Source organism: Falco peregrinus, chromosome 13 (genome assembly GCF_023634155.1).
Source record: "Falco peregrinus isolate bFalPer1 chromosome 13, bFalPer1.pri, whole genome shotgun sequence".
NCBI classification, from domain to species: domain Eukaryota; kingdom Metazoa; phylum Chordata; class Aves; order Falconiformes; family Falconidae; genus Falco; species Falco peregrinus.
In genome coordinates, this window is record NC_073733.1 from 17085859 (window position 1) to 17103168 (window position 17310).

Sequence of the window (17310 nt, forward strand, 5' to 3'; positions counted from 1 at the left end):
GACGCAGGCACATCCAGCACCAAACGTACCCTGCGTCTCACCCGGCAGCCTTAGCCTGCTTGTGAGCCTCATGGTGCTGTGAAAAACACTATGGGATTCCCTTGCATTGACAATAGCAGAATATCCATCTCACTTTGCTGGAAACTTGTGAAACCTGCCAGCTTTCCTCTTCTAGCTCTTCTGCTTTAACAAGCCATCAGAGCCTGCCAGCCTCTTGCCGCTCTTCTGAAGTACAGTAGTAGAACTAAGCCAGTACCAAACAGCACCAGCAGCACACTCAGAAATGGAGTTCTACTTTAAAATGCCTCTGACGGGACCTTTTTGTAGTCAGGCAGAGCACTGCAAGCCCCAGTTTGCACGGTGCAATGGTGGGTTTCAGTTCTGCCCTGTGCCCGGGGAGTGGGGACAGAAGCAGGTGTTGAGGAACGGGTCATCGGCAGAAAGCCCACAAGCCCCCCGCAGGGTGGGATAAATGATTTTGGCCCACTTTCCCTACAGCTCCTCAAGGAAGGAGGTAGGGGGGAGATTTTTGACATTTCCAGAAGTGAATGTTTCATTTATATTTTCACAATATTCAGTATTTTCCCAAAAGCAATTACTCACCTTGAAATGGCTCTTCGTATTAAGGGGAAGTCAGAAGAAGTGAAGAAATGGGTTTTAAAAGTTGTAAGTACCCTATGGTTTCACATGAAAACTTACTCTTTCCTGTGTGAAAACCTGCTTTTTTCCCCTATTTCCCCCATCTTCCCTCTCCTTCAATCCACTCTGTGTCCAGTGTGGATGAGGAGCAGCCAGTGACCCTGCCTGGGCAGAGGCTGCCCTGCTCCACGGGTGCCTGCTCCCCTAAAGGAACCATCAGCCCCAGGGCCACCTTCAAGGGAATTGTGCTGGCTCTTTTGGATTAAATGTGGACTGTGCTGAAGCCTGTGCAAATGCTGCTGTGTACTTTCATACGGCCAACAATATCACCTGGGTAGGTATGGTAAATGCAGTGCTTCAAAGAAGTTCATGACGCTGAATTCATTTATTCTTGTGCCATGCTCAGCCCCCAAAAGTGGCAGTAATATCCTACAGGGGAGGAGATGAGCCCAAGGACTGCAGCTACCTAGCAGGTTTCTTGTACGTGGCCGTGCCCCCTCCAATAAGACCCGCGTTGCCATTTCAAGCTTCAGCAATGGCACATCTGGGGAGCTTAAATTAAAGGGTTACCCAGAGTAAATAAACAAGCACTTGCACTTTGGAACTATTGACTGAGCTCCGCCACCCGAACAATTTGTTAGCAAGAGGTTTGGGCAGTGGGAGGAAGATGGCAAACATCCTCCTTGTACTCTCCATTTGTCTTCTGGGAGCTTGTCTGGGTGCCGAAAGAACAGGTGGGTTCATTTAAAACCTGGCAAGAAGTTCACTTTTGGGTGCAGGGGGTTACTGACACAGGTGAAGTGACACGGTCTGTCACTTGACGGTGGACAGCTTGTGCAGTCTCATAGAGGTGAGAGCTCAGAGGGATTGCTGCGTTTCGTAGCTCCTCTTTTTGAAGCTCCGGTTCTTTTCTCGGGAATGAAATAATAGTTTTTATGCTGATTTTACACAGAATGTGTCACAGGGATTAATTTTTAGAATGGATTTAAAAAAAATATTTTTTGCAGCTTTTAAGCCTTCAGCGCTTGATTCAGCCATTTTAGAATGCAGGCACCCACACACAGAAGGAAAAAAAGGGGAGAGCATTGCTGGTGGAATAACATCCACACCGCTGCATGTGCCATCACTTTGTCCTGGAGTACAAACAAGTACTCACATCCATAAATCAGTCATTGGATTCAGTACTGCAAGAACAATTCAAAGCCAAAACCAGCATGAATTTAAGACTAAGATGCAGCCAAAATTGTAGACAAGATAGAACAGCTGATGGATGTGGGCAATCACACATAGTAATGCAGGCTGTTGCTTGATTTATTTGTAGCAGCAACAGTTCCAGCAGAGGTTGGTTCATGTCCAGTGCGAGTACTTGTTTGGTGCAAGGCTGGACTTTCTTCTTTCATTAAAACATTGCAAGTAACATGTTCAAAAAAAAAAAAAAAAAAAAAGCCTCTCTCCAAAATGTTTGCTTAGCAAGGAAAAGTGAGCAGAACTTTGTGTTGGGATCACCGCCCACCCAGGGGTACCTCCTAGAAAATACTATACTCAGCTGGCAAGCCAGGTCTGTCCCACAGCCCCTTGGCCCAGAGACCCACCTCACTCCCTCCGATACTGGTTCAGAAGTTGGCAAGTCGCATGTGAGCACATTCGTGGTGTGAGGATGGTTTCCAGCCAGGGTGAGTACCATGCCTGTGACCCCACGGAGCCTGCAACCTTCAGTTCAAACCAAGTATCGCTTGTAAAGCAGCATGTGGGATCAGTAAGCAACGGAGAAAGCCTAGAGGGATCTGAGGGAGGCAAAGCTGCATTCATTAAACTGAGTTCTCTCCCATTACACGGGTTAATTACAGCAGGTGCCTGGCACATCCCACTGGGAAGAGATGGAGGAGTGGGTCTAATGCGGCTGCTTTGCTTCATGCAGGGCAATGTGTGGCTGCCCCACATCGGGTTCCCCGGGCACGAAGCACATGGAGACCCCAACAGCCTTACAAAACCAAGGAAGGCTGCTCCACCGTTCCCACCTGAAACTCTTCTGCCCAGCCTGGGGACAAGCTGGAGGCTGCAGCCCGTGCCATGGGGAGAAGGGGACAGGTCTCCAGCGAGGCTGTGCACCCCCGCAGTGCCACCATGCTCTCAGCACCTGGCTCAGCAGAGCAGGCTCGCTGGGGGATGTACATTCGTGTCCCACACATAAACCACCCTGAGCTGGGAGGGGACCAGCCACCCCACAGGGGCTGCAGCATTTGAAACAAGCCTGGCTTCTTCAGAGGCCAGTGCTTTACCCATCAACATCTACTGCCAAACAGACTAAGGTCAGGATTTTAATGCACTCCTCCTTTTTAACCAAAAACACACCAGCATGAGGAAGGCGGAGGTGCAAGCTTGCTGTACATTGCAAAAACTGTTAGTTCAGTCTGCTGCAGAGAGATCTTTAGGTGCAGGGGCTGGTTACACCATCAGCGGCATGGTGTAAATCAGAACAATCTACCTGGGGCTCATGAGAGTTCAACAAACCTGATACTCTGCGGCTTGGGAGGGGCTGGGATCTGCTCTGGATCAAGAGCAGCAGGTAGCCATGAGAAGGAGCGAGTGGCTGGTACTTGCACCTCACTCTCCTCTGCCCACCTGGCTGAGCCTGTGCTCTCCTTAACCAGCAGAGGGGCCAGAGCCACGGGTGCTGGAACCCCTTCCAGCACAGAGACCCTAGATAAGGGTCCATGTCCAGGATGGCCACCAGCAGCTCCGAGAGCTGCTCTACCGTGCCATCTGGTGACAACAGGGAATGTGGCTGCAAGTGCCAGGAGGTGGCTGGGGCTTGAGGCTGGGGAGGCAAAAAAGCAGGAAGTTCCTCTGGAGGAACAATTTCTTTTTTAGAGTGGTGGGATGGGGGAAGAGTGCTCAGCAGAGGCGGGGGTCTCCGAGGGGTGGGTCAGGAGCAAACACTGGTAGGTGGCTGCCGCAGGAGGGCTGCTGCTGCTGCCCCTGCCGATGGGACACGTGGCCCTGCTGGGAGAGCATTCACGGTACCACCATGATGGGACTGCACGTCCTTCTGTCCCTCACCAGGCAGCCACCATGGGAAGGCTGGTGGCCACTGCAGACATCCCAGCTAGACTGGGGGTCCCTGCAGCACCAGCAGCTCTCTGCTGGTGGTGCCTGCCCAGGCACTTGGTCAGCAAGGTGAAGGAGGATGCACACCACCTCGTTGACATGATGTGGTCCAGGAGGTGAGGAGGGCTCATGTCACCCCTCCTGCCAGCAGGAACTGGTGGTACCCCCGGCACATCGGCAAGGCTGAGGAGCAGGGAGAGAAGCAAATGGCCTGTGGCTTCCAAGGGCCTTGGCTGCTTGCAGAGGCAAATGGCTTTTCACAGCCAGAACAGGCAGAGGCAGCTAAAACACGATAATTTCTGTGTCCAGCAAGACCTCACCAAGCAGCAGCATGAAAAAAACGTATTATTTCCTCCTCTCAAATAGCTTATTCTGGTCTGTGCATCTATGACAGGAGACAGTCATACCATCCACTTTAGGGTATTTTAAGCATCAAACTTCAGTGCTCCTAATCACCCCCTCACCATCAGCCATGTCTGTCTATTGACTGCTTTGACCCTTGGCTCTCCAGATTTGATCCTCTGAATTGCATGTAAGTTAGACACCAAAGAAACCTCAAGTAGACGATAACACTCCTGAAATGTCCCTGGCCATGGGGCAATGGGGGCGGGGGGGATAAGGGGGTGAATGCAAGAATGGGGATTGCTTTCTAGAACAGAGCCGGGACAGCCCATCCCAGCTGCACCACATGATGGCACATGCTCCTCTCTAGCTCCTATTTCTTTTCAAATTGCAGTCTTCCTCGAGAGCAAAGAGGCGAGCTCGGTTCTGCACAGGCAAAGGCGAGCCAATTCAAACAGGCTGGAAGAGGTTATTCCTGGGAACCTCGAGAGAGAATGCATAGAAGAAAAATGCAGCTTTGAAGAAGCCCGAGAAGTGTTTGAAAACACAGAGAAAACAGTGAGTATCACTGCTGCAAAACGGCAACACCTCGTTCCCCCCAGTCTGCACCTCCAGGAGCCTTTCAGGCCAGGCAGAGGGGGAAGGAGAAGCGAACAGCAAGGGCAAACCTGCAGGGGCCAAAGGCAGCAGCTACCGTGCTTTATGATATCGTTATTTTGTGATCCATCAGATGGGCTGGGGAACTGCTTTAAAGGTTTGTTCGTGACCATTGGGATGACGGAGGTGGTTGTTTCCCTGCAAGTTTTTTGCTTTAGCTTTTGAGTCATCCCTTTACTGCTTCAGTCAGGCAGTGCCCAGAAATTAGAAATCGAAAGAAAATATATTTTTTTTTTCCTTTGCAGATGGAGTTCTGGAAAACATATATTGGTAAGAGCTGCTTTTTTCATGTTCAAATGTATAATATTCACCTCTCAGTGCATAAGTAGCATGATGTTTATTGAAGCAAATTTATTCCAGCATTCAGAAACTGTGTTATGACAGAGCTAGTCAGAGTCACGCACCCTAAATCCTGCAGCCACCCAGCCTGGGCCTCTCCCATTTGTAAACAAATTGCAACCAACAACAACAACATTTCCTTTGTTCAAGCAGGTTTTTTGAATAAACTTCAAAAACCTCACAGAACAAAACCAGTTCACGCAGACCACTGGATCCATTCAGCCCAGGTCCAGCTCTGGGCTTCTAGTTTCACCCATGGTACAGAGTAAAACCAGACAGCAAGAATTAACACCCCTCCAGCAAACAGCAAATGTTCTGTTCTCAAGCAGAGATCTCCAGCTAAGGCACAGCCTCGTGCAAGCACAGCGTGGATCCCTAGAAATGCCATATTAAAGTGGAGCTTCAACGTGCTCATAGCAAATGGCTGTTTCCAATTCACACCAGTGGCCCCAAACCCTTGCTTCTCCACCATCTGCTTTCCACCATCCATTTTCTCCTTTTCAGCCTCCACCCCCAGCGACTCCTCAGCCCCTTACCGAAAAGATTTCAATGCCCACCAAAACAATCTGAAACTAATTTTAAGGGCCTTTCAATAAATGAACTGCTTTGTAGATTGGCAAAGCACCCAGAGCATCTCACTAAAAAGCCTTAAATAATTCAGATTATTCAGTCCAGACTATAAAATAAAAAAAAGTTACATTTTCACTGTAGGACTGTCCTCCGAAAACCCAGCTGCTGAAACTCAGCACTGCATTTGTTTCCCTGCCACTCTTCAAAAATAACGAGCACCATATATTTCCCTATCACCCAAAGTGCCTGCTCTACTGTTCCGCTTACAAGCTGCCATTCCCAACGTGTGCAGCCTGCAGGAGATCACCCCTCGCACAGCACCCAAGTGGTACCAAGCCCCGATTGCCCTCACCGGGCAGCAATAACCCCGCAGCCCCCCCCTTACATGCAAACCCCAGCACCACCCCTTAGGCAAGACACCACCGTTTTGTCCCTGTTTGCAATCTGCCTGTTGTATTCCAGCCCGTTCCTGAAAGCACCGTTAGCAGCCACACTTACTGGTGGGACACAAACAACATTCCCCTTCCTCCGTGCCTTTGCAGAACCATTTCAAAGCGCATTTCCCTGTAATTTAACGTCACTGAGTCACTCCTCCAAGGTGTTAGATCACCAGTTTTGCAATGCTGGGTATTTTTATTAAAGCCTTAACTTCTGAGCTGTAGGCAACTGTGAAAATAAAAGCCCTGACATATGAAGAAAAATCTAGGCCAATTCATAGTAGCACAAGATGTAGAAAGAACGAGCGACTGAGGCTCTCAATCTAATACACGGAGAGGTCTCCGAACCCTAGTGGACAAGCCCAAACCTTCAGAGGACAAAGACAGTAGCGCTAGAATGATTCAGATTAGGAAATCCTAACTGTTCTTGAGGAAGCAAACTTTCTATCTTTGTCTAACTTTTCTAACGAGGGAGACTGAAGAGGAGTTCTGCTGAAACGGGTGGAATTAACACACAGGGGACAGGGCACCTAATCAGGACTCGGTACGAAGCACCGCTGCTGACGCTACCCCGGTGCTGAGGTCGGCTGTTGTGCACTTGGGAGCCAGGATCTGACTCTATTTTCCATCACAAAGAAGGAAGGTGTGCAGTCTCTTGCTCGTCTTTGACAGGAGGCTTGCACAAAACAAGGCTCCAGTGCTTAGTCGGCACCAGCCGTGGTGGATGCTCATGTTTGTTCGTTCTCCTGTCTTCTCTCCAAGATGGAGACCAGTGTGACCCCAATCCATGCAAAAATGGAGCCGTTTGCAAGGACGCAGTAAGTTCCTATGTGTGCTGGTGCCCAGCTGGGTACGAAGGCAGAAACTGTGAGATAGGTACGTACCGGGGGCTCATCCTGTGGGTGTTCTGCCCTACTTGAAACCACATCAGATCCAAGTGGGTGCAGAGTTCCACCCCACTAGGGGACAGTTTCAGACATGTTTTGCCTTGCTGTTAGGCACTACCTAAACGTGCAAATTCAGCCTGTTGGCAACAGGATTACAGGGGGACATGCCTGGGGATACAGGAGCGGATGTCTCTGTCCTCTCCTGTCCTTGGTGGAGCCCCAGCTCCACCTCTGCTGAGCACCGAGGTGCCCGCTCTTACGCAGGGTTCAAGAGAGACACAGGCTCAAGGTCTTTTGTTTGGGCACGCTGGGGCTGCCAGTGCAAATGTTGACACAGAGACCTTCCTTTATCTCCCCAGCACAAGCCTTTCCGGGGCTGCTTGTCAATCAGGGGTGACATGCTCACCTGCTGAAAACGACAGTTTTCCACCGACCCCGATGGGGCCCCTGTGCTCTCAACCCCTCCCGTCCTTTCCCCACTCCAGGCTGGGCAGCAGGTGCTGAGCAGGGCAGGATTATCACAACCTCCTCTCAATGGCACTCTGCTAAATTCATAATTATAATTATCACTAGCAACCTTGATTCAGAAGGCAAACAAAAGGCAAATATTTTCCTGATGGGTTGAGGAGTTTATGAAAACCAAACAGCTGATAATTTAAGCAAGTGGGATATTCAGCTCTTATATTTATGATATAATCAGGGGCTGTGCGGCTCACATAATGTGCTAGACTCACTGCACTAATAAAAGATTCTCTTTCTAGTTGTGCTTCTGCTCTGGCAAGAGAGGAGTGTACGTTAAAAAGAGCATTTCAAAGCTGCATCAAATTTAAATAGTCTCATTGCAGATTTCTCGTGGAAGTGAGACAGGAACAAAAATAGAGCTAGAAGTGAGGCGTGAAAAAGAGCTCTGTAAAAATAGTAAATGATGGTATTAAAATGGCTACAGGAAGGGAGGTGTCCTTGAGGAAGTAGGAGTGGAGTTAATCTGCTGTGAAGTTATTTGAAAACTCACTGAGAATTAAAAGGGCGTCTGCGGATTAGCGGTTTCCCACCTCCAAGAGACGGGGTTCCCACCGCAGATGAGTGTGAGGTGGCGTGGGAGAAGACACACACAAGTCACGTGAATCTTGCTGTGCCTCAGGTTGGGACGCGTTTCATCAAACATCCTGCTGAAACGGGTCTTCCACGTCAGGCTGCAATGATTTATTGGTATGTCAGGAAGAGCATATGGCTTTGCTTGAGGTTTTAAATCCAGAGCCCGGCAACAATCCCGGGACAAAGCCCTTCTGGAGTTCAGAGTTTGTTCCCACTTGACACAAGATGTTCTCTGCCAGCATCCACAGCAGGGCTGGATTGCTGTAAGCGCAGGGCAGGAGGAGAGCAGCACGACGGCGGGGAAATCACGTGGCTTGTAACCAAATATTTGCAGGAGTCCTTTACGGTCAGGCTGCCAGATTTCAGGCAACATGCAGCTGTTGGAGGCAGGACGCTGTGCCAGGGCCAGGCAGGACCTCTCACAGGGCCATTCTTCAACCTGCCTTCTCAAAGAGGTGCCCCGTGCTCCTTCGTTATGAGCGGAGACGTGATGCGGAAGGAGAACACTCCTTGCAAACAATCATCCATTTTCCATAGTCTGGGACAACCAGAGTGGGTTATAGGCTGAGCCCAAAGGCCCGAGTCCCAACAAATCTCTGACCAGTTGTATTTCAAAAGAGTTTTCACAGTTTCATTTTCATTTCTTTCAGACTTCACCTGTGCTATTAAAAACGGAGGCTGCAAGCACTTCTGCAGGCATGACCCACCGCAGAAAGTTGTGTGTTCCTGCGCTGCTGGCTATAGGCTTCATGAAGATGGAAAATCCTGTGAACCTACAGGTTGACTTTAACGTGTTTTTAAGAGATTTGGGTGAAAGTTTCCAAGGTCTTGTCCTGGATTTAGCTACATGAACCTCACAGAAATGCAATCTCCTGTTGGAAACCAGCCCTGTTTTCCTGGTTAGCAAACGTAAAGAGCCTGACCCTGCACTTTCCCAAGGGCAGGTGTGGGGTCAGGCTTGAAGGATGCATTTTGAACACACTTTTTTTAGCCTAGTTGGGTGGAGAAGGAGGGGAGTCGTCCAGGAATTTGTTCACAAGGCAAATGCTCATTTCAGATGGCTGCTCGCACAGGCACCTCTCCCACCTGCAGCTGCCTTATATTTCTAGATACGGATCAGTAGTTTTCTGGAGGCAGAAACGTGATATTCACCTACACCAGCATACACACTGGTGTCCAGCCAGCCAGAGCTCACTCCTGTGTTCTTCCAATAGGAGCCACTATTTAGTTACTGATCCTACATAGAGGATGCTCAGGGCTTTTTCAGAAAAAGACAATCTTTCTTATTGTAGATACTCCTGATTGTCGGTTTGATGGCTGGCCCTTACTCACTGTCTTATAATTACCTGAGCTGGATGGCAACAAGTGAAGCTTTGTGGTGATGCAGTCCTCCCAACAGTGTGCATCTGCACACAAAGACCCTCAGCAGGAACTAGGCTGTGTGGTTTAGCTGTGGTATTGAGTGGGGTGGAAGGGAAATGTATTGCTTGAGGCTGCAACTTCATAAAGGGCTAAAAAATAGATGGTTCCTGTTACATTCCCCAACTTCACCTCACTCCTGGGCTATTACAACACCTCTAACTACACCAACACGTGCAATCCCAACCCACTGCAGCACGGCAAGTTAATTGGGCATCAACATCTCAGAAGCACATCTGGCAGAGGAAAGAGGAGATCGAGTCGAGAAATATTTTGCCATCTAAGGTCAATTTAACATTTGATGCTATCACAGTTCGAACACCTGAGAGTAACAGATTTGCACACCTAAGCTAGCATGCAGGCACCTGCACAGGTGAGTTAGTTTCTGAAGGTCTGATAACTACAGCCAAGGATAATTCCAGCTCCTGAAAGTGCTGACTTCCAGCAATCAGTGTAGGAAGTATCTTAGGCTGGGAGTCCTGTTAATGGAGATCATTAAGAGCTCAAGCCTGTGTTGCCCAACATGCTGTATCACTTTCACTGGACCAGAAAGTTTTACTGTTAGAAATAAGATCATCTTTCAGGTTGGGTAATTGTCCTTCCTGCAAAAGCTTAGCTTTTGTTGGCTCTGAAACATTCATTTCCTAGCCTAACCTCACACCTCAAGGATAGCACTTTCCATCGCTCAACACTTATTTAAGCCCTATTCCTAAAGTGGACTGTATTAAAAAGGAAAAAAATATCTCAGCAGGCCACACTTACATCTGATTTTACACTGATGTTTGTTTGCACAGTGCTGTCAAAAGCTTTTCAGATGAAAGACAATGCCTGATGCTATTTACTATTTCAACTACCACTATCAGCAGGCATTCAGCGCACACTGCGTAGGAGACAAATGGGAAGAGCTCATCTGAAATGAGCCTACAGATGAGATCTTCATTAACAGAGAAAATCTACAACTCTAGAGTTTATTAATGTTTTCCTCACCTTGGTGCCAAGCAGGATTATCTGTACAATTGGCAGATATTACTTCCTGCCCTCTCCCAGCTGGACTTTTATTGTTCTGGAGTTCCTTGCTGTAGAAATGTCAGCCAAAGGCCCGGCTGTCCTCCACAGCAAGCCTCCCAGGTATGCAGCTCCGCATCCCGTGAGATAAAGGCACAGCTGCACTGTCCTGTCGGACGTGCACTCTCGCACAAGCTTTATTCTTTTTAAAAGCTGTTCAGATGTCATTTCTAAAGCCCAGAAACAATTCCTGCTTTTGCTGCTCTTACACATTACCTGCACTGCAGCTCAAAGGCACAGACATCTGCTTGCATCAGACACACAGTCGGCGCATGGCCCTGCGTGTTCCGTACCGGTCCCAAAATAGGCAGCTGAGACGAGGCAACGTTTGCCTCCTCACTGCTCCTTTGATTGCTGTAACCCTCAGCATGATACGCAGCCAGTCGTAACCGTGACTGTTTCTCCCCCAGTGCCGTATCCCTGTGGAAAGATCACAGCTCCTGAAGCGAAGAGCAAGCTCACCCGAGCCATAAACACCTTTGAGCACTGGAACATCACCACCGATAATGACGACGATGCTCATGACGAGGTGCTCGATAACGTCACAGAAACCAGCACCGCCGCCACCACGAAAATCACACCGATAATTAAGACGGGCACCAGAGTTGTTGGTGGCTCAGACAGCATGAGAGGCGAGGTGCCTTGGCAGGTACTGGCCATTTCTGCAGCTCCCCTGTCACCCCAGCAATCGCGCTCTCTATTCATTTCCTTCTGAGTGCAAGACCATGTTACTTCTACACACCCACAGCCCATCTCTAAGGTTAGTTTAGCAATTGTTCTCAAGTCTAACAGCAGCACCGCTTCATCCAGTTCACAGTTTTATGCCACAGCAACAAAACCTGCCTCGCTGGGGGTCTATGTGGCAAAAAAGCCAGCAGTCAGACCACAGCAGCTTTAGCTGGTGGGGCACAAAGGACCCAGTTTTGAGCTATAGCAACAGATCACCCAGTAGTCCATGAATTTACCATGATTAAGCTGAAGGCTGAAGGGGTCGAGCTTTGCAAGGAGCAATGCAGATCATTTTTTAGCTCCATCAGTTGCAACAGATCCATGATAATTTATACCAACAAAGGATCTGTCCTTGTATGACTTCTACCGAATCCAGCCGCTCTTTCTTTATCCAACTTGCAACATCCTAGTCATCTCTGCCTCACCAAGAATGACATCAGAGGCGAGGGGGGGCTGCAAAGAAACCTCCTCCAGCCCACCACGCTGCAAGTACTTTAAAATTATTGTCAAAAGAAAAGTTAGCTCCTAGCTTGGATCTTTTTCAAAGTCATCTACTGCCCTTAAATTCTACTCTGACTTCAGCAGGCACAGAAATCTCAGTGGCTGAGAGTGTGAAGTAATAAATCCAGATGAGGTTTTAGAAATGGCAAATATCTTTCAGTTGCAAGCTCTGGCACAGACCGGCACTGGTGATGTCAACGAAAAGCTGCCCGCACAGGGACGTAAATGCCCATTCACGCAGATCAGCCAATCCTTCTGCATCTGCTGAGGGAGAGAAACAGTGAGCAGGGTGTATGTAGAAAGGTCAGGAGCAGGCATCTGCCCTCCATTTCGGAGCTAAAAAAGCCAGCAATGTGCTGGGGACATACACGGCCACCAGAAGCAGCAGCAGGAGGTTTGTTGGAAGGCTGTGTTTTGTGTCTGAAAGGAAGAGGCCGTACCACTGCCCTAGCCGCGCAGAGCTTTCTGGCACAGCCTTTTGTGGGACAAACCATAAGCGATGCTGGCACCCACCATGCATTCACAGAGAGTCAAGAGGAGAACCAGAAAATTAAATAAGAGAAATTGGTATCCATAAAAAAAAGTAAATTCACACGTTACAAGTTCGGCTAGTTGGCTGTGCTCACAGAGACCTTTACCTCCCTAGGCACCCTCCAAAAAAGATGTGGTTGCCCTTTTGCCAGCTGGCAAATGAAGATGCTCAACATGCTGGGATCCAGGCAACAGCCAGGAGGGGTGCTCCCTTCCCCACGGGGTTCAAGGTGGTTGTGGAGCTCAGATCCCAGTGATGGGTCTTATGAACCATGTCTCTGGTGGCTCCGCAGGCAGCCTCGCACCTGCAGGCACGTGTGGCCACTGGGCTCTGTGGCGCAGCAGCCCCTGGCAGCCTGCGCTGCCCTCCCGGGGATGGTGGCATGGGCTGGGGCAGAGCCCATGTGGGACTCCATGGAGGGGGGTGGCTGCAGGCACAGAGGCACTTTGGTTTATTGCCATGGGGGAGCTTCATCCTCTGCGTTATGGATGCTGACCTCCTTAAAGTGCAGCCGGCTCTGCCCAACGAGGCATCAAACGAGTAAATACGTGAGAAGTATAAGGCAGATAGACGGTGATGAGCCACATCACGTGAAAGGAACAAAATGGGTGAATTATAAAGAAAACCTTCTTTGAAACACAATCCTCCGAGCCAGCTGATCAATTTAATTAGAAGTTTTAGCATAAGGGATGTCCTGGGTTGTGCTCTGTAAGTGCTGAGGCAGTTAGATGGCCAAATGAAATGGGTAGTTGAGATTTTGTCCCTAGCTAACTAGTTAAGATTAGTCACCAGCAAAACAGTTTTAGGATGCATGGGCAGAAGTGGTTATATTTCAGACGCTTTGAGTTTTATGTGGAGGTTTATGCCTTCCCAGCCTGGCAGCAAAGGGAGAAGCTCAGCGGGGCAATAATACACGTGCGGGGCAGTGCTGGCCACCCTCTGTGGCAGGTGGAGAGGCAGGCACTCCCTGAGGAGCAGCATCTCAGGCAGCACTGGGTCTGTACGGCCTAAAAGTAGCCTTGTCCTACAGCCAAACAAAACCCCTGCATCTCACTTCTCTTCCCTGCCTATTTAACAAACCCACAGGTATGATTTCCTTCTGCTCCCACAGGTTTATCTGGTGGACAGCCAGGGCGTGGGCTTCTGCGGCGCATCCATCATCAACGAGAAATGGGTACTGACGGCGGCGCACTGCCTGCAGCCAGGCGACGACGTCACCGCTGTGGCAGGTGAGACCCTCGGGCAGCGCGGGTGAGGGATGCGGGCAGGGCTAGCACTGGCCAGGCACAGGGCACTGCACAGAGCCCTGGAACCCATGCCACCATGATGGGCAGCAACGTGGCATGAGTTGCTTTGAGGCACCGAGGCCCCAGTTGCAGATGGCAGCATTTCAGCAGCCTGGTCCCCTGCAGGTACCACCACCTCTGGTGGGAGCGGTGAGCTGGGTCTGTCCTTGCTCCCAAAACCACGGAGCTGCCGGACCACGTTGCAGACAGAGCTCAACCTGACCACAGGCAAGCACACCTGAGCCAGAGAAGACCCCAGGCTGCTTAAAAAATCTGTTGAGTTCAGCTGAGATGCTGCTTCATGAGCTTGTGTGATGGATTTTTATCTCTGCTGGCCATGCAGGATTTCTGCTCTTCTTGGGGGTCACGCTAAGTTTTCACACAACTCTCTGAGAATGAATTTGTGTGGCTGGCGCAAGAGGGGCACCAGTAACCTGACTAGCTCCTTGCAAGGAGAAGATGACTACTTTTGGTTCTAACTTCTTTAGAAGTAAAAAGAATTTATGGACTGAAGTAGACAAATGGGGCTGGCATGCAGGAAAGCATGCTTTTACAGTAGGGTCTCTGGGGACTTAGGCAGGGGCAGTGTGGCCAGACTGCACAGCAAGTGTTACTGCTACTTTACAATACAAATGTTAACTCTGCTTGAAAAACGGGTTTTCCCCCCTGACTCGTGGAACCCAGCTGTTCCAGACTGCCCACTAGGCAGCCTGCTGATAACAGCATGGCACCTTGGCAAGCATCGTGGTGCCACATTTCACAGCTGTGGCAGAATCAGCTTCTCCAAGTTATTTGTTTCCCCTTGTATGAGTATCGAGTGTAGGAGGGTTACACCGGTGGCTACAGGAGGGGAACACTGACATGGTTAGTAATTGCCACAAGCAGCGCCGAGAGGAGGCATGGAGGAATCATGCTTTCTGTTTAAATGCTATGAAATGTATTAGTGGCAAAAATGACATTCTACCTGAACCTCCAAGCGCTGAGTTCATGTCTACAGAAACAAGCTCATCAGGAGGGCTCCAGCTGCGTCTTCATCTTCCACGTTACTGCAGCTGAGCTCCTGGGTGTGCCTGGCCAGACCCTGGGGACCCAGTGCCATGGGGCTGGGCACCACCTGCCCCATGCTGGCAGGACAACGCTCACAGCTTGCACACAGCATTTTTTGCTATCTACTTTCAGGTGGTTTTGCTGGAAAGCCCAGCACAAAGCCCAGCCTTGCACCTGCTAACATGAGAAAGTACATGCCCAGCGCAAAAAGAATCTCCCTCCAGGAAACCACATTTCCACCTGGCAGAGGTTTTGCATTTGCTGCACCTGCATGCAAACTGTCCCTCCTTTCAGGCTCTCTCCTGCTTGTCACCCACCCTCTCCATTTAGGATGCGTTACCAGCCAAGTCCCCTTGCACTACCTTCCCACTGCTCTGCAGCACTGCTGGGCTTCCAGGGCAGGACTTTGGACAGGCAGCAAGTCAAGAAAGCAAAACACATTTTTTCAGGGCTTCAGGGACTATTGAATTTGTGCCTGTGCTATGTACAACATCCAAGTCCTTTACGTCCATTCACGCTCAATGTTCAGCTTTGTACATAGAACCCTGGGAGGCCCAGAAACTGATAGCAGGGGGTGGAAGAAGCATTCCCCTTCCCTGTCCTTCTTTGCCTCTCCACTTCAACCCCTGAAGCATATTTTCAGATCCCCAGCAATAGTAAGCAGCCGTAGCATAAGAAAAACCTTCTGAAAGTCTCCCCCACATCTGTCTCGCACTTACACTGGAGAAGCACAGCCTGCGAGGCAGCTGACGTTCACACTCCGCTGCAAAGAAACCCTCACAGAGCACATCAGCCACCAAAGCTGCCTCCGCCAGGCACCAGCATTAACGTGAACACAGAAAGCTGCCTCACCTCTCTCGCTGGGCTCCGTGCTGCTCCTCGCAGGCAGACGCAGCAGACACAGGACACTGCCAGGGCCAGGAACGCTGCAGATATTGTTTAGAGGAGATCGTATATTCTGGAGATTACAGCAAAGCATGTAGAAATACCGCAGCAGGGGTTAAACGCGCCCTGTGTCTCTTGGGCTGCAAGAAAGCGAGGAGGGAAAGTCATCCTGCTCTTGAGCCTTCAGCACAACCAGTTCACAGGCAGGAGAGGGAATTCGGCTACAGGCAGAGCCAGGCGCTGCCCATTTGCCAACCCAAGAGCAGAGAACATTTTCCCTTCCCTCTACCTGTTACACAAGCTGGAGGGGAGGTAATAGGCTGCCAGCAACTCAATCACAGGAGCCTGAGGCTGCCGGCAGCACCCTGCATCATGAGCAGCTGAGCCTCCCGCGTGCGACAGGCACCCAGGGGCACCTGGGAGCACTGGGGGGGGGGGGGGCATTTGTAGCCCTCTGCACTGCATTCTGCATTCTGCCCCATGGTTGTGTGGTTTTATAATAGAGAAGTTGGGTTTCTTTCCACCAATAAAGGACTTATTTTAAACAAAGATTTTCAGTTTGAGAGGCTTTCCCTCCTTTGATGCAAGGGCAACATCCCCTTACATCTCTTTGAGGGTGCTCAATCCCAAAACAGCCACGCTGTTCCTAAGCTTGGCTAAACCATCTGGACCTTTGGCACTTGACTGGCCGGTGTGTGCCTGGTGTCACACTTTGGGGTTCAGGTTCTGCCAGCTGCAGGGACCCAGCAGATGCTGCTGTGGGGGAACCTCTGACACCTCTTGACAAGGAGCAAGCAGCCTTGCCAGCACCAGGCTCAGAGCAGCCTGCAGGCTGGGGCACACAGTGCTCATCCCTTTGCAATCACCTGGTGCGGCTGGTATCGCATCAGGGTGGCATCCTCAGGGCACGGCCGCTGGTCTGGCCACAGAGGGGTCCAGCCCAAGCCACGTGTGTCTCCGCAGGTGAATACAACACCAACGAGGAAGACAACACGGAGCAGCGGCGTAAAGTGGTGAAAATCCTTCCCCACCCCACGTACAACGCCACCATCAACAAGCACCACAACGACATTGCCCTCCTGGAGCTGGACCAGCCACTCAGCTTCAACAGCTATGTCACCCCCATCTGCCTCGGCAGCCGGGAGTTCACCAACACCCTGCTGAAGCATGGGATGGGGACGGTGAGCGGCTGGGGCAGCACGCTCTTCCGTGGCCGGCCGGCCACCATCCTCCAGATCCTCAAGGTGCCCTTTGTTGACCGGCCAACCTGCCTCAAGAGCACCTCCACCACCATCCTGCAGAACATGTTCTGTGCAGGCTTCCCAGCCGGCGGCAGTGACACCTGCGGGGGTGACAGTGGAGGTCCCTACACCACCGAGATTGAGGGCACCTGGTTTCTCACGGGGATCACCAGCTGGGGCGAGGAATGTGCCAAGCCAGGTAAATACGGCATCTACACCAGGGTCTCCAAGTACCTGAAGTGGATAAAGGAAATCACGAGGCTTACCTAACCCGCGGGAGGTTACGCCACGCTGGGGTTCGGACTGATTCATTGAAGAGAGACCACAGCAATCTATGTGGTTTTTCTCAGAAATCATTGCAATTTAATAAACATTTCTAAACGAACCAATTTCTGCTCTTGGGAGGCAAAAGTTGAGAGAATACCGTGGAAATGTAGTAATAAGGAAATAAAAAGCCCTTTTAATTACCCGTGACTACATTCCTGAACACACCGGCACTGCGGAGATGGTGTGAGTCCCCAAATCCCAAAG

At 50.3% G+C, this 17310-nt stretch overlaps 1 protein-coding gene across 1 annotated transcript; it reads left to right on the plus strand.

The window, feature by feature from the left end:
• The first annotated feature begins 1244 nt into the window (after positions 1-1244).
• Positions 1245-17246, plus strand: F9 (coagulation factor IX). The gene is made up of 8 exons (XM_005232748.3): positions 1245-1373; positions 4484-4647; positions 4992-5016; positions 6855-6968; positions 8725-8853; positions 10969-11207; positions 13432-13549; positions 16502-17246. The coding sequence occupies exons 1-8, from the start codon at positions 1307-1309 to the stop codon at positions 17047-17049; spliced, it is 1404 nt and encodes a 467-aa protein (XP_005232805.2). The 5' UTR covers positions 1245-1306; the 3' UTR covers positions 17050-17246.
• The last annotated feature ends 64 nt before the right edge of the window (positions 17247-17310 follow it).

Excerpts from the sequence above, each read along its gene's own strand:
- F9 (XM_005232748.3), top strand. The coding sequence starts at position 1,307 with ATGGCAAACATCCTCCTTGTACTCTCCATTTGTCTTCTGGGAGCTTGT. Across the intron at positions 1,374-4,483 it reads TCTGGGTGCCGAAAGAACAG|TCTTCCTCGAGAGCAAAGAG; the intron begins GTGGGTTCATTT and ends TTCAAATTGCAG. Across the intron at positions 4,648-4,991 it reads TTGAAAACACAGAGAAAACA|ATGGAGTTCTGGAAAACATA; the intron begins GTGAGTATCACT and ends TTTCCTTTGCAG.